The sequence below is a fragment of the Cavia porcellus genome, unplaced genomic scaffold (assembly GCF_034190915.1).
Source record: "Cavia porcellus strain 051 isolate PalLab524CR breed Dunkin Hartley unplaced genomic scaffold, mCavPor4.1 scaffold_22, whole genome shotgun sequence".
NCBI lineage: Eukaryota > Metazoa > Chordata > Mammalia > Rodentia > Caviidae > Cavia > Cavia porcellus.
This window is the reverse complement of record NW_026947505.1, coordinates 52,778,410-52,803,162: the sequence shown is the minus strand read 5'-3', so window position 1 is coordinate 52,803,162 and position 24,753 is coordinate 52,778,410. Positions and strand designations below refer to the sequence as shown.

The following is a 24,753-nucleotide window of genomic DNA, read 5'->3' as shown; positions in this document are numbered from 1 at the left end:
TCCTCCTTTGAAAAACCAAGGAAGAAAATGAAAACCAGAGACAACTTAAGATAAGAAGGAAATGTATAAGATGGACTAAATCTTCCCAATAAGTTTTCAGAAAGAATTAAACATTAGTAGTGGCTATTTCTATACAGTTATTAGTCTCATCATGTAACATTCAGTGTTTGTCTCTGATAAAATACAATTTTTGTGTTTGGAATATGTTGTCGCTTGGCATAACTGATGCCATCTTGAGCCCTGCATTTAACTAGTGCCCTGTATTTGACCCAGAAAAATGGAAAATTACTCAAGATATAAGTTCCATGAGAAGCAGAATGAGCTGTACCCACAGGAGAAAAATTAACCTGCTCAACAAAGAAGCAGCAGGATACAGGTGTCAACCAAAAATTAATGTAAGAGTCTAGCTAAATTGTTTCCAACAGGATGTCTTTTTGCGGTTCTCTGTTTTAAAAACTCTGAACACTGAACTTTCCAGTTCAGTGCCACTCGGTGGGACTCTTAAACAGAGGTCTCTACCCAAGTGGTTGCTGAGCTCACCTAATTAAATTCAAAATTTATCAATTTGGCTGCCTGGATTCCTAAATTGTTCATGAACTCACTTCAGAATATACACACACCAGTATCATGCTTCCCAGAGAAACACAATTTAGAATCTTAGGTACCAAAAAAAGTCATTTAATGTTCCTTAGCGAAGAGTAAGTGGCACAATTATAAAGTTATTAAAAACTAAAGATATGTAAATGCTGAGTGATGGCTTTTTTGTTTCTAAAAATGTGCACCACTTTTGTAAGAGAAGGAAGAAGTAGAACAAGGAAATAGGGAAAAACTGTTTAGGAAGAAAATAATGTCAGAAGATAACTATACTTGAACTTTACAACCTCTGCTAAAGATGCTGCTGTAGTCTAGATTACCATTTGACAAACTATTCTTCCTGTTTTGTATGTCAACGTATCAGGTGAAATTAGAGATTAATGAACTTTAGATCAAATTCTCTTAATTCTAATAATCACTAACATTTGCTCTATACTTTTAGCATATGTCAAGTGCTCAGTAAACATTGCCCTTTAATCACAACAGCTTGAAGGCTTTAAGGGAGGTACTACTATAAACTCCAGGCTACATATAACAAACACCAAAAAAAAAAAAACCCACCTCTCCACAAAACCCCAAAGAAAACACCAAGTAACAGGAAAAAAAAGCCTCAGGTCCCACTGGAAGTGGCAGACTCAAGATGCAAATCATATTTCAAAATTTATACTTTTAGTTAGTGAATCATCAGAATTCCTCTCACATTCCCAGTCTCTCAAATTCTAGGTTTAAATTTTTGCACAAGGTAGGGTGTAGAGCATGCACAAATCCCTGAGTTCAACCACCAGCAAAACATACACAAACACACACACACACACTCTTTCTCTCTCAGAAAAAAAAAAAAAAAAAAAAAGACTTTTTAAAATATTAGGGCATAGGAGTCATATAAGAAAGGCTTCAGTAAAGCCAACACATCCTGACGCATCCACATACACCAGTGGAATCCTGTCCCATATTGGAAAAAATCATCCTTTATAAATTATAAAATTTTATCCTACTTTCTCTAAAATGTAGAATTTAAACAAGCTGATATGTCAATAATCTAACGTTAGCTTTCAAAAAATAACAGATTACCTAAAAATAATGGAATTAACTTTAAATTATGCTAGATTGTTATCATACATAAAACATCCAAAGTAGTCTAAATGTAAATGAAAATATTACTTCATATTACAATAATCATTTTAAATACAACTATGCCTTTGATCAGTCTTTCTTAGAACAAAAAAAAGGTATCTACGTACTAGTAAAGACTCCACTTTGAAGATAAAGAAATAGTTTCACCTACAGTTCAAGGATAAAGAAAAACTGTAAAGTCACGATAAATAGTAATGTAAAAATTAAATCCATTGACCTTTGAGTCCCTAGACTTTAATCTATCTGATGGGCTGCCAAGCTAAGTATACAGTTGGCCCTCTATATCCAAGGGATTGAGCCAAAGACCAAATTATTTGGTAAGGGAAACTGCATATATACTGAACATGTAGTTTTTATCATTATTCCCTAAATATTATAGTATAATATCTAACATATAAGTCATATTTACATTATGCTATGAATAACAATCTAGTAATGATTGAAAATATGTATATGGGACAACATGTATAGATTATATGATATTGCCATGCCACTTTATATATGAAGTTTTGATATCTACATCAGGTCCTGGAACAAATCTATAAAAGATAGTTTCGGGGGGGGGGTAGATAACACCATACTACAAATACTTGCAATCAATGCAGGTAAGTTGCAAGGCGTGGGCAGTTACATAACATGCGTGAGGCTCTGAGTCTGATCCCCAGTACCACCAAAGATATAAGTAGAAAACATGTTTCGGGGCTGGGGATTTAGCTCAGCGGCATAAGCGTCTGCCTTGCAAGCAGGCAGTCATGAGTTCGATCCCTGGTACCGACAAAAAGGAAAAAGACAAAAAAAAAGAAAACATGTTTTGTACATATACAAATAAACAGATAAATATGCTTTACAAATATATAGATAGTTAAATAGGTAGTTAATAGGTAGTTAAATAGATATAAATTCCCAGAAAGGTATTTTGATACTCAAAATAATCTCTCAGTAGGCATTATTTACATTTGGAAAACACTTGATCACATTGAGCTTTAAGGTAAAGTAAGTTAAAGAAACAATTAATAAATATTTGTTTATAATGCCTTCCTTGTGCCAGACACTGTTTTAAGTGCTTTAACTGTCAACTACTTCATATCAGTAATCATTATCATCTCCTTGAACTAGCTTAATTTTTCTGAAAAAGCATGACTTAGGAGGACAGCTAACCTGCTTTCCCAGATCCCACCAAATCTCAAATGTGAACTCAAAGCCACTTGGCTTTCCACTATATAACACTGCATGCTATCTAAACAAATCATGATGGTAACAGAGATAGCTAGGCATGGTGGGACACGCTGTAAAGCCAGTACTCAAAAGGCCGAGGCAGGAGGATGAGTTCAAGGCCAGCCTGCACTACATAGTGACACTCCATCTCAAAAAAAAAAAACAAAAAACAAAAAAAACAAAAACAAAAACAAACAAAAAAACACCCCTGAATAGATATACTTGCATATACCAAATACATCAATTTAAATGACGTATGCTTAATTTAGGTTTCACCAATATTACAATATTTCTCAAATTAGGTTATGAGGACATAATGTTGGGCTTTTTGCACTCACTGTAAGAAATTTAAAACTGTATTTTCATTGTTTATTTGATTTTTGTTTGTTTTGTTTGTACCAGGGACTGAACTCAGGACCTTGTGCTTGCCAGGCAGGCACTTATGCCTCTGAGCTAAATCCCCAGCCCCTAAAACTATATTTTAATTGTGATGCTTCTCTTAAAGTGTAAAAATGTTCTGGGTCAATTAGACCAAAAGACCCACTTAAATTTAGGAACAGCTTGGCCTGTGATAATGCCAAACTGAAGCCCAAAGATTCCCTAAACCAGTGTTTTTTAAACTACTGATTATGATTAGTGGACAATAAAAATCAAGAAAAACAGTTTTAAAAAGTAAAAATAGAGTGCAACATTAGGCACACTAAGTATTGCTTTGTGATAATTTTGTTTCATTGTGACATGTGAAGCAGTCACACCTTACCATATGAGCTTAGGTTAAAGCTTGTTAACAATACAGAGTATCTACATACTTTGAAATTTGACAAACATTGTTACAAGTACTGAGGAAAGAAGACAAAACAAAGACTTACAGGAAATTCACCAACTCAAAGGAAAGTTAAAAACAAGATAATCGGTTAAAGATTAGGACAAGAATTAGAACATTACGGCTGTGTAAGGTGGAACCAATACTAATGTCCGAATTCAGACTAAGTAATGAAAGAAGTCATTCCCAAAATCTTTCAAAGTCATAGTAATGGGTTTAGGACACCTTATCTATAGATTGAAATCAGAAAGCAGGAATGTGAATGCCTTTTGCCCATGTAAGAGAAAAGGGACAATTTGACCATGTTTAGTTACAGAAGAACAAGAAAGCATATAATGAAGAGCAAAGTTTTAACCTATAAAAGCAGCTGGGATTATAGTGAAGAACAAAGAAAAATTAGACATAAAATAGACAGTTACAGTAATGTTCCCCAAAGAATCACATCTCTTTGTACTCATGGCACTGTAATTCCCTTCTCACAAAGAAGCTAGGTTTGACCATACAACTTACAGATTCAACAAGCCATTAACAAACATGACGCCAAAGAGTGGCCTGCAGGGTAAAGCACCTCGGTAATAGTGCTTACTCTCTTGCTGCTGCTGCATAAAATACAGTTGAGTTACTTTATTAGAAGATTAGCATAGGAATGAAAAGATGAATCAGCCTGAAACCCCAAAACTAACTCTTCTGACAATCACCAGACATAAGAAAGAGACCAGCTAGGACCATTCATTCATTCCTAGACAGTGCACCAGAAGTGTTTCTGGGAAACAATACTTAAAGATCTGATACATGTGACAAATGCAAGAATGAAAACAAACTTTCCATCACATAAATATAAGAAACTATGTTTTAAAAATTCTGTTCTGCAGGTTATAAATGTTATGAGGCTAGGTATCCCAGCAGTACAGTGCTTGCCTAGCATGTTTGATATTACAGGTTCAATTCCCCAGGATCACTAAATAAAGTTTTATTTATAAATAATTAAAGACAACTACAAAATACATCTTCTGATCCCTCATTTTAATTTAGGACCAAAAAGCATGAAGAAGTAGGCAAACAAGGCTAGGTAAAGTTTTCTCTTTGGTAAAACTGGCATAAGCATATAGTCTCAAGAGTGAATTTAGTATCTCTGACATGCAATCATTATGAACACTTAAAAATTATTTCCCAGGAGTATTATCTAAACTTCAAAATTTAAATGACATATTACTCCTTCAATATGTAAAGTAATTATCGCTAGTTAACATCTTTTTTTTGATTTGATGTGCCTTACAAAATAAAATAGCTTCTAACAGTCAAAAAAGGCAGAGAAAAGGCTAGTTTCTTAAGAGATAGGGATGTAGTTCATTGATGGAGCATTTGTCTAGTATGTGTAAGACATGGGATTGATCCTTATTACCAAGGGGGGGGGGGAGAGAGAGAGAAGGAAAGGAGGAAAAGCAGGAAAGAAGAGCTATTTTCTCAAGAAAAATACTTTCACATTATCAAGGACTCAATTACTATAAAGCTAAGCAAACCATACAGATTAAAAAGAATCAACTTGTATCATACGGGTGAAACAAACACAGAAATGTTTTAAACATACAATTCAGGAATGGGGATATAGCTCAGCTGCATAGCACCTACCTGGCAAGCACAAGGTTGTGAGTTTGATCCCTGGTTCAGAAAAGGCGCGCGCACACACACACACACACACACACGTATTTATTTCAAATACGCAGCTTTAAGTCCAATTTTTAGTTCTTACAGCAGTAAAGAACGAATAATGTTCATTAAAGGTAATGGGGTCTACCTCAATTCTAACCTCAGCCTGAAGAGACTACTGCCTATTTTGAATTCTATTGAAATCACTATACATAAAATTAACTTATTCTTTTAAATATCTGCCAATAATTAACTGACATAACCACAGACCACAATCATGCAGTTATAAGGAAAAAAATCCATAGTTATACAACCATGGAATGATCTCAATGACACATTTTAAGGTTCAAAACAAAATCAAGATGGGGCTGAAGATTAGCTAGGTAGAGATAAAGCACTTGCCTAGCATGTGTGAGGCTCTGGGTTCAATCCCTGTGCCACAAAAATAAACAGAAAAGAGCAAGATGCACTGTGGAGCAGGTTCTCCCCCTCCACCCAGAGCAAATTGTTTTTGAAATGATACACAGAAAAACTAATAGGGAATTGTCTTTGTGGAGAGAAAGTGGATGTCTATATGACAAACAGCAAATTTTCTTTGATTACACTTTATTCCTGTCTACTCTTTTTTACACATTACAATGTAGTCTTGAGCAGCTTAATGACAGGAATACATTTTGCAAAATGTATCACAAGGCATGTATTAACATTACAGTGTGCTTACATAAATTTTAGTACCAACTTACTACATTTCCAGGCTATATGATACATATCATCATACATACAGTCCATTGTTGCAGCATACAGTTGTACTACATTTTCAATAAAAAGCAGAAAATTAGCCAAGCATAGGAATGCACCCCTATAATCCAGCACCAGAAAACTGAAGCAGAAGGATTTAAACTTCAAGTCCAGCCTGGACATTTTAATGAGACCCTGTCTCAATGAATGAATGAATGAATGAATGAAAACTGAAGATGTACCTTAATGTGAATGCCCTATGTCAGTGATGGCAAATCTTTTAGAGCTTTCAATAATAACAGCTGGCTGTGGCATGCATGTAATAGGTTCACCACCGCTGCCCTAAATTAATTCCCAGTACCAAATAAATAAATAAAAGCAAAACACATTTTTAATCACACACAAATACTTCTAGAACTACCATTCAAACAGGTTTGGGCTGGGGCTGTAGCTCGCTGACATCACTTGCCTAGCACATTTGATACTTTGGTTTTGTAGTCCCCAGCACTGCAAAACAGCTAAGTATGGGTTGGCCACCTGACGATAAATGACCAGTTACAAATAACCAATCGGTAATTCAGGCCAATACAAAATGCTGTTGGTGAACATCATATTCTAACAAACCACTCTTCAATTATAATGGCTTAATTTTTTTCAAGGAATGATTATTCTAAAATCCTTTTAAACACTCCTGTTTGAATGTTTCTGTCTAAATTCCCAAATGTAACCTTCCACTATACTGTACTCATCTCACAAATAAAAACTACAAATCACATTTTACTATAATTACTTGTCTACTTTCTTCCATACTGTAAGCTTCACGAAGTTAGGGACCTTGATAACAATTGCTTGGTCCATATAGTAAATAAAGTAATGATCTTGAAACAAGTCAAGAAATTACTTCTCAATATTCTATGTTTTCATTCTAAGTCCATTCACATAAAATTAATAAACGTTAGCTACATTACCCATATTAAGCTAACTTTTAAGACTTGTGACACACACTCTCCTAGGTCTTTGCTATAATTACTCTTTTCCACTTCACACTTAAACTTTATTAAATATTAATTTAAACAAAAGTGGGGCTTCCTTCCAAGAAGCAACTGATTTAAAAAAATAAGAAAAATATTTAATGCCTTTTATTTCTAGTCTATTTCTTAACTGAAGAATTATCATTACATCATTAAAAATGAAAAATTACATCATTAAAAAAGAAAAATTCATAAAGACGGTAAGCAACTTCAATTTATGTGGGTCTTATTGTATTCTGCAACTAATCCTTTGCTGAGTTACACACTGATAATAATATGAATGAATTTATTACTAATCCACTCATCTGTGGCCAAATGATCTTTCACAAAGGTGCCAAGAACATACACTGGGGAAAACACAATCTCTTCAATAAATGGCACAAGGAAAACTGGATAATTACATTGAGAAGAATGAAACTGGACCCCTATTTCTCACTATTCTCAGAACGATTCAAAATGAATTAAAGACTTAAATATAAAACTTGAAACTGTAAAACTACTACAAGAAAATAAACACAAAATGGTAAATAGCACTGAATTTGGCAAAGCCTTTATGGATATGACCCCAAAAGCAGGGGCAACAATAGCAAAATTAGACAAATAGAATTATATTAAACTAAAAGCTCCTGCATAACAAAGTAAAAGCAATAATCTGAGGAGAAAATACTTACTATGGATCCAAAAAGAAGTTAATGTCTAGAATGCATAAGGAATTGATTAAAAACAGGTAAAAGACTAATGAATTTTCTCAGAAGACATACAAATGGCCAACAAGTATATGAAAAATCCTCAGTTTCACTAGTTATCATGGAAATGCAAATCAAAACCACAAAAAAAGTAACTGATGGAATAGCTTAGTGCTAGGGCATGTGCTTAACATTCACAAGGCCCTGGGTTGAGTTCAACCCTCAACACCAAAAAGAAAAGAAGTAAACACACAAAGGTACTATCTCACCCCCAATTCATGGCTATTGTCAAAAACACAAAAAATAAGACTACCATATGATCCAGCAATTCCACTACTGAATATATATTCAATTACTGTGAAGCCATAGCTGCATTATTTAGTGCAGCACTATTCAGATCAACTTAAGTATCTATCAAAGGATGGATGGGCTAAAGAAAACTGCGTATACATACACTATGGAATATCATTCAGCCATAAAAAAGGATGAAATTTTTCATTTTCAACAACACAGCCAAAAATGGAAAAAACTGTGTTCAGTGTAATAAACCAGGCACAAAGACAAATACTACATGATCCACTCATTTGGAATCTCAAAACACTAGTTACCAAAGACTGGGGAGTGGAAGGAGAAATGGAATGAGAGGATGTCAATTAATGGTGTAAAGTCACGATTAGAAGGAATAAGATGCTTGAGCACACAGTAAGCAACACAGTTAATAACTGCCAAATAACTAGGCAAGAAGATTTTAAGTGGTCTCATCAAAGAGAAATTGAAATTCTTTTTTTTGAGGTAATGGATATATTAATTACCTTGACTCAAATGTTGCTTAATACTGTAATACAAACTGATGCAGCACATTGTACTCCATAAAAGTGTACAATTATTTTGTATCGACTTTCTTTTTGGGTTTGGTGGTTTGTTTGTTTGGTACCAGGGATGAACTAGCTTGCCAGGTCATGTCAAGCTTCATGTCAATTTTAAAAAAGTCATGTCCATTTTAAAAAACTAAAAACCAAACAAAAAAAAATAGCCGGGCTTGGTGGCTCACACTTGTAATCCCAGCACTTGGGAAGCCGAGGCAGGAGGATCATTGCTAGCTCAAGACTAACCTGGGCTACAAAGTGAACTTAAGGCCAGACTGAACTGCATAGTGAGACATTGTTTCAAAAAAAAAAAAAAAAAAAATCAAAACAAAACAAAAAAACTAATTTAAAAAACACAACAGAGAGCTGCATCACTGACAGATTAGTGACTCTGAAGCCATTCATTCTAAGTTTATTCATTGAACCATGCAAATAGCACAATTTTAAAGGGTAAGTGTAGAAAAAGTTAAATAATCTCAAGATTAGAAACCAAGACCTAATTTCTACCTCCTACTACTTCCAACACTAAAGTTAGGTTATTCCAATAAATTCTGTAATTTTTAACCAATGCTTTGCTTGGCTTCCTATCACAATGCAACACAGTAACAACTAAGATACAATTATAAAGAAATCTTGGGCCAAGGATTCAGCTCAGTGGCACAAGTGCCTGCCTGGCAAGCGTGAGGTTGTGAGTTCAATCCCTGGTACCAAAACAAAACAAAACAACAAAAAGTAATCTTTTAAGTTACTGCCTACTTGACAAGATCACTAAAACGAATAGCTTTTTTAAAAAAAATATTTAACTATGTTCGAGAGGGACTCAAACATCAAAACACAATCTATCAAAATAGCAACCACTCTTAAACGCATTCAAATTATTGTGGAATTAAAGTGCATGGAACATCTTACAATTTCTGAAATCCATTCAGCATTTATTATTGTTTGATATTTTTGTCAGCACCAGTCAGTAAAAACAATGTGTATGTGGTAAGACTGACCACTTAATAAAATATATAAAATTACTTTCATTCTGGTTTTTTGAAATATCATTTAATTCTTTTATAATCATGATGCCACACCCCTTTTTAAAAAGTTCAGCTTGTATGATATCCCATTTTATCAGAATTATTAATCCTGTTTAAAAATACTGGGTACCAAGAGTACTTACAGTAATTACACTTAAGATCACCAACAGACAGTACTGATGTAAGGATATCTTCAAGCAATTTTAACACACTAGTTCTAAATCTAAGATTTCCTATGATAACTATTTTACCGAAATTTTTTCATATTTTAAATAATCTTTATATCTAAAGATCAATTAAGAAAAGTGGGTACTTCCAGCACAGAGAAATTGGCAAATTTAACAATTCTTTAAGGTTATGTTTCAAAAGAATGAAAGCATCTCTGATTTTGAAGACCTATTACCTTAAGTGGGTAACTTTCTGATAGCACATACTCTTGATAATTCACCGCTTGATCTCACTCACAAAGTTCTCGTTAAAATAATAAAACATCAAATAATTCATGACAATAAAGTGCACACAGCAATGGAATAATTCTTGATAAGTACTCTACAATCTTAAGATTTCAAAATCTGAAGACTAAACAAGCGAAAATTGTAATTTACTCTGAAATGCTAAAATGACTCACCAATGTTCAACCTGAAGTTCACTATTTCCAAAACAAATTCTCCGTAATGATACATACACTCAAAAGTTAACTTTAAAGGTGATCTATATAATGTCTTTTTCCATCTTAAACAAACGAAAACCTTCACCAGAGCCAAAAACAGCCCCTTAGAATTTGAAACCTAACTAGTGATCAACTTCAAATGCAGACGCAAACTCTGATTTTTGTCATGAGCAGTGTTACTAACATCCTAAAACCAGGTTAGAACGCAGTTCCTGGTCAACAGTGTTCTTGGGCAAGAAAAGAAATGCAATTCTGCAACTGACAAAAGCACAGATCTACACGAGCTTCAGTCCTCTCTCCCCTCACCAAGAGGCCAAATAGGAAAGACACCAAGAAAAGAGGAGTGAGGTGGAGGTGAAAGGGGGAAAAAACTGCACTTTTCAAAGGAAAGCAAAAAAGAAACGTCCTATGGGAAAGTGCCACCGTCGTCAACAGTCTCTGGGCTAAACGTACAGACAGGTCTTCTCCACCAAGGAGAGCAACCTTTATGATGGAAGCGGTGGACCAAGCTAAGCAAAGGAAGGCGCAGACAAGGTCTGCCTCCGCCCCTTTCCCAACGCCTGGCTTAGCTAGAAGGGGTCGGTAGGGACTACCCCACGGTACATCAACAAAGACCCCTTCAGTCGCTAGGCGAAACTCGAACAACAAAGGCCTGGAGACAGCGAGGACCGGGCCGGGGGCGGGACGGATGAAAGCATGCAAAAGCAAAAGACTCAAACCAGTGGGGGCGGAGGCCTGTCGGAGTGGAAAGCAGAGGAGCAAAGCACTGTAATCCGTTGTGCACCCGCACGAAGAGGAAGAGGACCGGGACGCCTTGTGCCTCACACCCTCTCCGGTCTTCGCGAACGGCATCTCGCCCGCGGGGACCGCGCAGTCCCGAGTTCGCGGAGAGCAAGAGGAGGGGGAATTTTCCACCCTGACCACAACTCCCTTCCCCCAGCAGGGAGCTGCAGACAACCATCACTACCACCACCAGCACCACCACCACGGCAGCGGCCACACAAAGGCGTCTTCCTCGTACTCCCAGCTCGCGTCCGGGCGGCGGCGCCGAAGACGCCAAGGCAGCGATCAGCGCTGCTCCGCCGCCAGGCGCTCGCTCGCCCTCGTCCCCCCGAGCTGGGGAAAGGGGGAGGGGACCGCTGAGCCCCCTCACCTGGCACAGCTGCTGACAGTACTCGGTGGCCGCTTCCACGGCCGGCACCTGGCTTTCGCGCAGCTGTCGCTCCAGCTCCTGGAGCCGCTCGCCCAGGCGCTGCAGCTCCGCGACGCAACCGCCTCCGCCGCGACTCAGCCTCTCTTGCTCGGCCTCCTCGTCCGCCATCTTCACACCCCGCTCCGTCGCGTACGCACCTGGGTCACGTGATAACACAATGCCACGTTCGGCAGGGTCACGTGCCGGGCGCGCTCGCACGCCGCCGAGCACGTACAAAGGGCCCGGTGGGCCGCGGGTGGGGGGAGAGTGGCGCGAAGGAGCCCGAGGGAGGTGAGGGCTGGGGAAAGGAGAAGGGCGGGGCTGAGGCGGTGCGGAAAACCGCGGTTCACTTACCCCGGAGCGGGAAGTGGGCCGTGGAGGCCGAAGGGGGCGGGCCGGGGAGGCCTCCTCTAGGTCACGTGGGAGCTGCGACAGGGAAAAGCCTGGGGAGTGGCTGCCCTCTCAGGCATCTCGATCTCGGCGAGGCTTTCTCCAGCCCCCGGAGTCTTCCGCGGTCAGAAACCCGGGTCCCCCACGTGGGTGGCATCGGGAGAGCGCTCGGTGGCCTGGAGCAATCCTTGCATTGGCAGCCGGCCAGTAGGCCGGCCAAAAGCGAGGAGAGAGAGAGAGAAGATAAAACGCATCCATGGACCACGAGCGTGAGAGCCGAGGCCGGTCCGAACTGTCAAAATTCTCTGACTTCTCTCACCCGGCTGGAGAGGAGGAATCCAGTAAGCGAAGCACCAGATCTCGTCCCACTTGACTCTCCTCTTCAGCTGCAAGAACGCCTCTCCCCTGGAAACACATTCTCTAGGGGGGTGGAGGCAACAAAGCAAAATAGCAATTGGGTCAGAACAGAATGAGGTTTAATCCTTAGTGTGGAGAAGGAAGAAACTCATAAAGAGCTTAGTTTTAAAAAGAATTCAAAAAAAACACAACAATCCAGACAAACTATGGTATTATGAACGTTGTACCAGAAGATTTTTAAACCTCAAAAATATTTCTACAGGTAACCAACTAATTTATTTCACCCAAAACAGCATATACCGTGTATGAAAGCTCTTGAAAAGAAAGTAGGTCAAGGAGAAAACAGCACTAAAGACTCCATTAAAAATCGTAATGGAGGAGAGGAAATTGATGCTAAAATAATAGAACAAGGTTGTCAAGAATCATAAATAACAGCATTGTTCCACCCGGTGCTACAAATAGCGATGGCATTCTGAACCATATTTACGTATAAGCTTGAATGAATGGATACTTGGCATTTTAAGTAGGTGAGATAGAACAGAAATGCAAGTGCTTAACTGTAGAGTTGATTTTTTTTTAAACTAATCTTTTGTTATATTAGAAAAAGAGGCCTGGCTTTTATACTATTGAATGATCTACAGAAATTAAGAAAAAATGTTATAGATGGAGTATGTAGTCTTTTCAGTATTGTGTTCTGACTGAGGTATATTTTTCTACCTCTAGCCCCTAAAAAAGAATTCCTGTTGATGCAGTATACCTTTCAGGGCATTCTACTTTTAAAGAGAAATGTTCAAAATAGTGTATTATCCAGAATGTTTGTATCAGTTGTGGTTAGGTTTTAAATGCAGCATTATGCAGGATGAGAAGCCAGGATTAACCCTTATCAAAAAGAATATGTTTGTTTTACATAATAACAAGGAAGAATGTTCAAATGGTTACTTACAGAAGAAATCGGAGAGTACATTCAAAGGCTAAAAAGAAGGGATACAATAGTATCTGAGCTGGAAAAATAACAGAGCACCCCCACCCCAACTAAGCTGCCGCGATCTTTTCCTATACACTACCACTGAGCTGCATATTTTTAAAATATTTACTATTCACTTTCCTTAGTAGTTCAAATATCTAAAAAAAGTTTCACAATTTTTGTTCTTACCATTAAGATGAAAAATATAAAAAGAATTATGAGATTAGCTAAATACACCAGTAACTTCAAGTATATATAGGTTCGTTTAAAATTAACCACACTGATTTTGTAGGGTCTTGTTTTTGTTTGGTTTAGTTTGTTTTTGTTACTTGAGACAAAGCCTTGCTATGTACTTCAGATTGGCCTTAAACTCACTATGTAAGCCCAAGCTGTCCTCAAACTCATGGCAATCATCCTGCCTCAGCCTCTGGAGTGCCCTGATTAACAGGCTTGTGCCACCACACCCTGTAACAAACCTATTTTTAAACTAAGTGTAATAGCTTACATTACACCTCATTTATAGAAGGAAGGAAAAAAGCGAGGAGGGGTAGAAAAGAACACATCTAAGAGAGGCAAACCCCAATTGTTGATGTTTAAAAAATTGCTAGGGCAAGGTGGGTGAGTGGATGTAAGGGCTGTATATGCAGCTCAGTGGTGGAGAACCCCTGGCCTGGATGCCTGCATCTCAATCAATCAATCAAACAAATGACTACTCTAGGTCATTTGTATCGCATGCCTTTCTACCTCCTGATAGTAAGCCTATCGCTAAGGAGACTTGATTAGCAAATTGTTTCTGAGCACTTTTAGTGTCTGATAAAAATCTGTCAGCCTGGAAAGCCTTGTCTCTCACTTTTATCTGTTGTCTGTGAAGCCTGCCTGCCTGTTTCTCCATTCCTTTTCCTTTGCATGCAGTAAGAATGTTTAGAGCCTCCAGGAAATTAAGAACTGAAAGTGGTTTCATTCATATTCACACTGAGTATTTAATATTCTCAAAAGGTATTTGATTTGGGAAAATTAGAGATGTATAAAAACTATCTCTGCCTTGAAAAAACAGTTCTGTGGGAAGATAACCTGCAATGGCAATATATAGAAGCATGTTTTAATGAAAATGCATTTAGATTTAACTTAGAACAGCGAAGTAGTCTAAGGTGTTGTCTAATTGGACTAGATGTCCTACAGATCTCAAATCCAGATTTTATTTTATAATTTAAAGGGCAGGATTAGAAATAGTGTGCCTTGACAGATCAATCTTGAGGATCCAGAAATATTGTTAGTCATAAAAGACGTGTCAACAAGTACATGTGACACTGTCTAATTAACATTGCACTTTACCAAACCATCAGTTTATATGAATATACACACTGTCCTTATCACATGCGCGCGCCACACACACCACCACCACCACCACCACCATGACCGCTTACTGAGAAGTTACTGCGGATGTCAGGAGCCTGGTCCATAAACAAGAAAAGGCCCCAGGGCCGAGTGTCTATCTCCTTTTCTCTGGGGAAGTTGATGTCTGCAGAAGTGAGTGCTCGCTCATTTTGAACACAGCGCCAAGAGACATGATTTGCTATAGGCCTGGGCCTTCACTCCCAAGAGAGACAATTTCAGAATATTGTATAACTGGGAGTCAGATATAGACCACTATCCCAACCCTGACCATCAATAAAACTGGGGAGACACGGGGGGGGGGGGGGGCAGATGCGCTCGCTTCCGGGCCTCTCACCCGCACTCTTCGGCTGCACCCCTGACTTCCTGGGCTAAACGGGGTGGTGGACTCTCTGGTAATTCTTGAAATAATAAGGCCCGAGGACAGGAAGGGGGCTGCTTTCTGCTGACAGCCAGCAAGCGCCCCCGCAGAGCCTGGGGGTGGCGCCGAGGACTCGGCGATCTCGGCGTCAGGAGAGGAATGGTGCTCGTCTCCAAGGCTCGCCTGATCCTGGCCACCCCAGTCCCGGGAAGCCGGCGTCCGACCCTCCCTCCAGCGCGCGGGGAGGAAGAGCGAGGCTCTTCTCCCGTGGCCTCACCCAGCCCCGGAGGACCGGGAAGCCTGAGGCCGAGCTCGGCTCCGCCAGCCCAGCCTGCGCCTCCCACCCAGCCGAGGCCGGGCGCGGCTCTCCCAGCCGAGGTCGGTGGCGCGACCGCCCGCAGCCGCGCGATGGCTCGCGTTCAGGGGCCAGAGCCGGCGGCTGCACCCCGACTCGTGTGCCCGAGCTTCTCCACCCAGAGTTCAGAATCAAACCCTCAGCGTAGCTGCGCCTTCGGGCCCAGGAGCTGCCCTGCCGGGACCTCCAGGTCGGGAAATTGTGCAGCCTCCCCGGGGCACCCCGGGCTGGGGGCCCCCGAAACCGCTCGGGAGGGGAGGGCCGGGCTGTGCAGCCGAGGCCGCCACGCGCGCACTGCTGCGTGATCTTGGGCACTCTCGGTCTGTTTCTGAGGGGCTGGGCGGCCCAGCCTCAGACCCACAACCCGGGATCTTGGGCGCGAGGAGGTGAGGGCCGGCGTCTGTGTGGTGTTCGGTCCAATGCAAAGCGCTCCAGAGCCCAGGAGTCGGTGCCGTGACCCTGGCGCCGAGGGAGCATCCACCGAAGCAGCGCGGACATCTGTTTGAAACAAATCACACTTTTCCAACGAGACATTTTCGTAAGAAAAAGAGCAAAGGAATCAAATAAAATGCTGAAAACAAAAGACAAGTGGCGGATCTCATACTGAAATGAATCCAAAAAACGCATTTAAGAGGATTAATTTTATTCCTGAAGTTTTAACAAAGAAAAAAAGGACATTTTTATTGTCTACTTGGATTCTTCCCTTTTTTGTGTTTTTATTTTATTTTAAAGAGAAGAATTTTTTCTTTCATGAGGAAAAGCCAAATGCAAAATGAGGATCAATAATAACATTATTTAAGGTCATCTTGGATTTCTTAAAATTAAAAAATCAAAAAGGGCTGGGAGTGTAGCTCAGAGGGTCCCCTGTTTTAAGTCCTCAGCGGTAGCTTGGGGAGGGGGAACACAATTATCCAGACTTCTAAATTAATAAACATGAAAATAATCACAAAATAAAGCCTTCAGAAGCATAAATGCATTGCATATCATTTCTGGTGTAGATCCCAGGGTTGGTTCACAGCACTTCTCCAAAGAAGCAGAGAGAAATATATAATTTCCTTCCCTGTATAGCTACATTTTAATCATTGTATGTCATTTGTCGGAAACCTGGCAATAATAAAATATTAGAGAATTTCATCTTTGTGGCATTTAAATTTTAAAAAGACAGGACTACTGAGGCATGTTGACTTGGAGCTATTTTGCTTACTTCCCTGACTCTTAGGCAATGTAACAGCTACAAATGTGAGCATGAGTATTGTATTGATATTTTTGGGCAAAGATCAAACAAGCACCTTCTATCACACTTTTAGAAAAATGTTCATTTACTCACTGTTCCTCTCCTGAATCCCCCTCCTTTTGAGTTCCTCTGTAACTAGAGCTCCTCAGTGAAGACTTTTTTGTTCTGTGCTGATGGAGTAAAAAGCTATGTGCAATATTTACAGCCAAAGCAGATTTTGCTTCCTCTTATGTCCCTTCCCATCAAAATAAACACTCTTCAAAGCTCCCATTGTATAGTATTTACTATTTTTTTTTACTTGAAATGGATAATTTTGCCTTTTAGTATAGTCACCATATAGATGGCCCTCCTCTCTCCCCTCCTTTTTGGGTAGGTACCCCAGGTTGGCCTAGAGATTCTCCTGCCTCTAAGCTCTCTGAGTGTAGAGACTGTATCTTATACAATCTCCTTTTCTAATACTCTTTGGCAAGTTGCAATGTAATAAGTGGGTTATAGGGGCTGGGGATTTAGCTCAGCGGCATAAGCACCTGCCTTGCAAGCAGGCGGTCGTGAGTTCAATCCCCGGTACTGGAAAAAAGAAAAAAAAAAGTGGGTTATACATGTCCATTGAATTAATTTGAATTATATATATATATATATATATATATATATATATGTGTGTGTGTGTGTATAGAGAGAGCACAAGAGAGAGAGAAAATGCCCTCTAAACTTCAGGATCTTATTTACAAAAGTATTTAAAATATTTTAGGAGGCCTGTATTTTATCAATAAAATTATAATAAGAAATATGGAAATATAGATTGGTGTTAGAGACCTTGCCTAGCATCTATTTCTGGGTTTGATCCCAGCAACTGAGGACTGGGGAGGAGGGAGAAGGGAGTGTAATGCAAATATAATCAAAAGAAGACAAGATATATACTGTTTTGTTACCCTATAGCTGATGAACTACAGACAGATGGACTCTAGCTATCTCTCACAAACTTAATCTGCCTTTCAGGTTTAATTTAATTTTATCATTGTTGTATTTTGTTAAAATATTGATTTAAAAAATCATTTTCTCAAGACGGTCTAAATTTCCAATCCTATTTTTTTCATAATATGATTGATTCTTTTCTCAATTTCTTCACCATGAGTTTACCAGTAGCGTCTAGTGCACTGTTAGGAGCCCTTACTACCTTTCTAGAACTGTAAGGAGAAAATATAATTTCTGACTCCAAGTGGGATTTATTCTGCAGAGTGAGAATAATCTTAGAGCTTTTTCAAGTTTATCCTGTGTAAGGAACACTTAGGTGCAAGTTCTCAGTCTACACTTCTACAAAGTTTGATTTAGCAAACTGAGGTTGGGCCCTGGGAAGACTGCATTTCTAACCATCGCTCCTAAGTCTTTCAAATTATACTGATATAGCCTCTGCTGTCTAGTTCTGCTCTCCTTCTTCCCTCTATCTCAAGGTCCTTTTACCAATTTAATCATAAATGCCTGACCACCCTCCTTATACCATCTACTCTTGGGGCACAAACCCCTTCACAAACAGTTATACCATGCTCTGTGTGTGTACCTGATTGTTGTGTTTTGTAATTTTGTTGTGGGTTTCTTCTTCTTTTTTTTACCTATGAATAAAATGGGTATTTAAAAAAAGACAATGATAGCATGAGTTGTGGTACATGGTACTTGGGAGACTGAGAGACAAGACTGGTCTATGAAACTTTTCAAACATTTTCATAGTTTCAAAGTAATCTCATTTTGATGAGCATTTCTTAAACTTTAATTCAAATTAAACATCTTTTGATACAAAAGATGTTCAAAGCTATGACTATTATTATTTTGGGACTAGGAATGAAACCCAAGGTCACCCCACAGAGCTATATTCCCACATTTTTTTACAATTGTAGGCAGGTCTCAGTAAGTCCCTAAAGTGCCCAGACTGGAATTGGACTTGGACTCCCAATCTTTCTGTATCTGTTCCTACAATCCTAAATTTGTAGGTGTGTAATACCATGCATGATTTTTTAAAATAATATAATCAATTAAAATTTTACATAATCTTAAGAAATAATTAGCCCTGGGGCTGGGGATTTAGCTTAGCGGCATAAGTGCCTGCCTTACAAGCGTGCAGTCTTGAGTTCTATCCCTGGTACCAAAAAAAAAAATTATTAACCCTATATATGACTGTCATAGTTGCTTTTCTTTTGTTGCGGAGACAAAATACCTAACAACTAAAGTTAAAGGGGGAAAGATTTCTTTAGCTCACAGTTTGTAGAGCTATCAGTCTATGATTGGCTCCAAGGTAAGGTAGCACATGGCAGAGGGGCCACAGTTCATAAAGGCAGAAGACAGCAAAAAGCAACAAGAGAGAGGTAACAGACCTCTTTCTGTTCCTTATATTGTATCTAGTCAACCAAGCTTATGATGGAGCCAATGCAATCAGTGGATTGATTCAGCAATCACCCATCCTTAATCTTTGCACCTTTAATCCTGTCTTAGAACCATGAATCAATCACACACTCTAGATTCAGCTACCTCCAAAAAAGTCCCATCTAGTTCATGAGGCTTTGGGTTGACATCTAGACACAAACCATAACAATTACTAATATGAGATTCTATTAATATTCTGTGCTTGAAATTATTTATTAATTAGATGCTCAAATTACCACAAAGAGGACAATTTATTCTCTTAAATCAATAGATGAATACAGATATAGGGCTAAACTGTGAGTGGTAACAAGTGCTTATAATTCTAGCACTCTAGAAGGCTAAGGCAGGATTTTAATTGTAAGCCTACCCTGAGCAAATTTAGCGACTTAGTGAAACTCTTCCTCAAAATAAATAATATAATAAAATCTGGGGATATAGTTCAGTGTGAATTCCCTAAGCTTAATGCCCAGTGCCAAAACAAAACAAACAAACAAAAATCCCCTACAGGGCTAATGTTTCTATTTTTCTTTAAAATTTCTTCCAGTAGAATGTTTTCTGGATTATTATTCCCTTTTTGAATTAGTGACACAAGAGAAAATGTCTAGATTCCTATTAAAAATTGGTTATTACACTGTAACTATATAGAAATACAAGAAGACACTTCCTTTACTTTAGGGTATTTGTATCTTTTTTTTTTTTTTTTTTTTTTTTTGTCTTTTTCCTTTTTATCAGTACCAGGGATTGAACTCACGATTGCCTGCTTGCAAGGTAGGTGCTTATGCCGCTGAGCTATATCCCCAGCCCCTATATTTTTTGTTTGTTTGTTTGAGTGCTGCGTGTGCCTGCACACCCAACTCAGGAGGCCTGCATCTTGCTGTCCCTTCTACTATAGAATTTACACCCCCCAGTGATTCATTCTATTTCGAGTCTAGAAAGTAACAGAATACTCATGAACACTTAGCATTCAGCTCTCTGCAGCTTCGGTGAATAATTTAGAAAGCAAGAATCATCCCTTGCTGAGCTCTGACTGGCACAGCGCAGCAGGGGTGTAAATCTGAAAGAAGAAACTATGAGAAATTTATGTTTTATTTCTCTGTCAAATGTATAAAATGAGGACTTCAAAATAAACCATGTGTGTCTAATGAATTTCCAAGATTAAAGTAAAACTTAACTTCCAAAAAATCACTGTGCTTTGGTCCTCATAAAGTTATTAAAAGTTACTTTGTGCATATTTATTTGAAGTTATAAGGCCTGGCTATGAAAACTAGTTTTATAAAAAATGCAGTCTTTTGGAGTGTTGCACATCTTTTATATATACTTGAGCTACTTATTTATTTATTTTGGTACTGGGAACTGAACTCAAGACCTTGCCCTTGCCAGGCAGGCGCTTATGCCTTTGAGCTATATCTTCAGACCTTGAGCTATTTATAAGAGAATCAACGGGCTATTCTTTTTCATTTATTTTTTTCAAGCTTCGTTAACATATAATAACAAAAATTGTCTTTCCTAAAAGTGTACAATAATGTTTACATATATACATAAATATCTCCATATATATATATATATATATATATATATATATATAGAGAGAGAGAGAGAGAGAGAGCAATCATTACCATAATCAAGCTAACTGGCATATTCAACACCTTAATTCTCTCCCTTCTTTCCTTTTTCCTCTCCCTCTCTTTTTCCTTCTCTTTTCTTTCTTTTCTTCCTTCCCTCCTCTTTTTCCTTCTTTCTTTCCTTCCATGTATTCTTATTTCTGTTTTCTGTCTGCAAAAGACAATTTTAGAAGGGTAATTCGCCAACATTAATTTCCTGTAAAATTGTGTTTGTTTGCTTTTATTTTGCATTACAAACTCTCACAGTTACTTGAAATGCTCTCCCTCCTAAGCATAGTAAAATAAACCCATTTTAGTCTGGTTAAGATAGTTGGAGTTTATTATATGTGCTTGACAATCTGTAATATAGAGCATCCATAAAATCTGCAGACTTTCATGAATTAAGCCAAAGCTTATCACTCCTATCTTTGATCTCATAAAGCCATTTTCTGTACAACTGCAGTATTTTAGGTAATAATTTCCTTGTGCTGCATTTACCAATGTCTTGTAGAAATTTGTTTGTATTTGGAGGTCGTATCTTCAAGGAACATTAACACTTACACTTCTGTTAGAGTTGTTTAAAACAGTGATGGTTAATATTTTTTCCTTGTTTTTGCTTCTAGTAAATATCAAAAGTTTCTATTATATTGAGTCTTTGATCTTACTAGAAACTCTTTCTGGTTGCTAAATGTTTTCTAAACTTTTTTTTTTTTTTTTTGTCTTTTTAGTTTTTATCGGTACCAGGGTTTGAATTCACGACTGCCTGCTTGGAAGGCAGGCGCTTATGCCGCTGAGCTAAATCCCCAGCCCCCAAGTGTTTTCTAAACTTCTGCCATCAACCTTCTCATTACACCATCTTTTGGCAATCTCACCCGTTTTTGTGGTTTTGCTTTTCATTTTTGTGAGCCTATTCCCAAACTGATATCTCCATTCTGAAATTTTCCTAAGCTACAACTTCGTATAACTATGTACGCGCCTGCTTGGTGGACAGCTCCTCCTGATATTTTGCCAGTATGTCAACCCCACGTGAATTCAAGGTCTCTCCCACTCTTCCTTTCATCCATGACTCAGTCACTTTCGTGTCACTGGGATAAAATACCTGACACCTACAATTTAAAGGAGGAGAAGTTTATTTTGAGTCTTGGTTTTTAGATATTTCAGACCAAATTTAGCTGGTTCCAAGGCAGACAGAGAATGATGGAAGGACCTGAGCAGAGGAATAGCTACTCATGTCACAGCAGTCAGGAACAGAGAAGGGACACGTTGGGGAGAGACACACTTCCAGGTAATGCTCCCTAGTACCATCCTCTTTTGACCAGATTCACCTTCTACTAGCACAATTGGATTTTAATTGATCAGTGGATTAATCCATGGATGAGCGTAGTGCCTCTCTGATCCAATCAACTTGACCTGAACCCATAAGTCTTTGAGGGACACTCTAGATTTAGACCATAGCACCTAGCTAAGATTTCTCCTGGCTTTCCTGTTTCTGTTCAGGAAATTATCATCTTTCAAAGTTTTTGGTCCCAAAGCTTCAGTTCCACTTTGACTGTTTCCTTTCCCTTTCCTTTAAGTGCCATCTGTGTGCAGATTTAGGAGTAACATCTTTCTACCAATTCTTGTCTTCATTCCATATGTGATCTCCCAGTGGCTTTCATAATAAATATTTCATAAGGAAAGGTTTACTTATCTCTTTATCTTCTAACTCTTCCTTTTGTATTAAGTATTTTCACCTAGAGCAGTCTTTTTTTCATTAAACATTATTTATTTACTAATGTGTTATTCTCCTTCAGAGAATAAACCTGATAAATGTAAGGTTTTAAAAAATTTTGTTAGCATCTGTTTGGAATACATAGTGACTACATTCACTGTAAGGTTTTGATACATGTACAAAACCATTCCAGTTACCTTCTTTTTCACTCTCCTCTCCCTTTTATTTTTCCAGCAACATAAGTCATTTTAAAATATTTGTAAGCAATGATTTCCTGAAGGTAATTTTATTAGTAGAGTTGTAAATCCAAAAAAAAGGTGGGGGAGGTTACCAGAAATAAGTCATAATTTTTAAAATAAAGTTTCAGGAAAATCTTGATTATTAAAATCGCTTTTAAATCTTATATGTGTTGCATATAGAGTTTTAGTTATTCAGAGCCTTCCACTGATAAAGAACATGCAATAGTAAAAAGATTGTTACTGCAGCCTTTGGAAACATTTTTTGGTGTGGCACTGGTGTTTCTTTGTTAAAGCACACTTTAATCAAGACAAATAGGTATGTCTAAAATTCAAAATATGAACATTGCACTGATAAAGTGGACATCAGATATATAGATATATACTATATACTATATATCACTTATTACATATTATATAATACATATAAGTATAATAAATCTTTAGATTAGCAATAGAAACTTCTTACAACTTACATGAATTTTGTCAAAATATGAAGTGTGAACACAGAAGTGGAATGGCAGCTGACTTTACGAATGCTCCTATTGACATTAAGCATAATCTCAAAGTGTATTGCAGCCATTGGATTAGCAGGCAGTGTCCCTCATCTGATAAGTACAACTAGGTATTGGTGTTGAAGAGCAACACTGTCCATTGCCCTATCCATCAAGATGAAGCATTCTTCATGAGTCTCCTGACTCCTGTCTTTTTGCTTATGTGAGATGACTCTGAAAAGGAAGATTATTGAATGAAATATGATCTGGAGTATTGTCTTCTTACTGCAGATATCCTCAACAACAGGAGCCTTTGATGCAGCCAGTTTCCAAGTAAGGTTCTGAGTTCATGTCCTGCAACGTTCCCAAAGACCTGGAGAACATCATGCAAACTTCTCAGTGACTGTGAACATCCCCATGTAGTTATCTGAGCCTTACAGTTCTTGAAGGTTCTTTATTTCCCAAAGATTACTTTCTGCAGTGAGCAGGCAGATCTGGGGATCACTGAGGGTGCTGGGGGAAGCATGTTGAGTTCAAGACACTCTCTTTCAGGAGACCTTTAAGATGAGGACAGAAAGATAAATTTACTGAGAGCTGAGGTATCTTGCTCTGGTTGAGGTTGTGAACTATACTATGTCAGGTATATTCTGAATCTGGTTTGTAGAGGTTTTACCACACATAGCTGCCAAAGGTGAGCAAGTTGGGGTGCTAGTACTCCTAGGTGGTACCCAGAGAGGCTCAGGTTCTTGAGGGAGGAGAGCTGCCCAAAGCAGATGGCAGTTCTCTCAAGTGATTGTTCTTTAGGCTAAGCATATCAATTTTTTTCAGATTGCCTAACTCATTGGGTAGAACTGTTTGTAGCTATTCAGGAGAAGCTCTTCAACAGAGTGAAATTCCATACTACCAGACGCAGGCAACGGTATTTCTTTGTTGGACAAGTTGATGGCCCGAAGTTTGCTTGTTGATTTTTACAGCTTTTAGGGGAACCTGGTCAGTCTGTGGTCCTTAAGCTAAAAGACACCAATTTTCAGCACCATTTCCAGTTGTGTGTGGAGGGCACTCTTTCCCATCCTAATACATGCTTCAGATCCTTTCTTGCAATTGTTAGATCCTGGGTACCAGCCAAGAGAGGCAAGGAAGAAAGCAAAGAACACATAATCTTACCAGCAAATCCTGTAGCTTTTTTGGCTTCTATTAGGTTTGACTCTGGCAACTCTGGGTGACCAGGAATCCCAGAACTTGATCACCTATAGCCACTTGGAAGAGAGGAAGCTTTCAGCAGAAGACTTGGTTGTATTTGCCGGGGATGTATTCCCAGGGCTTCTGCCTGCAGGATACACTAGAGATGTCATTCTAAAGGATTATTTATTTTTAAGGAAATACAGTTTGAATGTTTTAAAAAGAGTTGAACTCTCAAATCTGGAGTGAGTTAAGTATGGGGAATTGCATATGTCATTTTGTCTCTCATTCCCTAATTCCTTGGTTCCATTGTGGATAGTGATAATTCAACAATTGAGGTAGTTAGGAATGAATGAAAATTTGCACATAATATGTTTCTCTCTGACACTCAGCACTCAGAAAATGTCAGTCATTTTGTTACACAAAACCATCATTGACAATGTACC

General features: G+C 38.5%; 1 protein-coding gene and 1 pseudogene across 3 annotated transcripts in view; both read right to left on the bottom strand.

Moving 5' to 3' along the window:
• The window catches only part of Znf292 (zinc finger protein 292), an 86,463-nt gene extending 74,313 nt beyond the window's left edge, over window positions 1-12,150 (bottom strand). The window contains exons 1-2 of one of the 3 annotated variants that reach the window (XM_003474885.5): window positions 11,976-12,115; window positions 11,583-11,779 (exon numbers count right to left, since the gene is read on the bottom strand). In XM_003474885.5, the coding sequence (XP_003474933.2) occupies window positions 11,583-11,750 (168 nt within the window). In that variant the 5' untranslated portion in view covers window positions 11,751-11,779; window positions 11,976-12,115. Of the gene's footprint in view, window positions 1-11,582; window positions 11,886-11,975 lie in introns of those variants that run through there. The other 2 variants (XM_063233181.1, XM_063233180.1) reach the window with 2 other exon arrangements.
• An 11,412-nt stretch (window positions 12,151-23,562) lies between these two features.
• On the bottom strand, window positions 23,563-24,165 carry LOC111758244 (leucine-rich repeat-containing protein 57-like; annotated as a pseudogene).
• Between the last annotated feature and the right edge of the window lie 588 nt (window positions 24,166-24,753).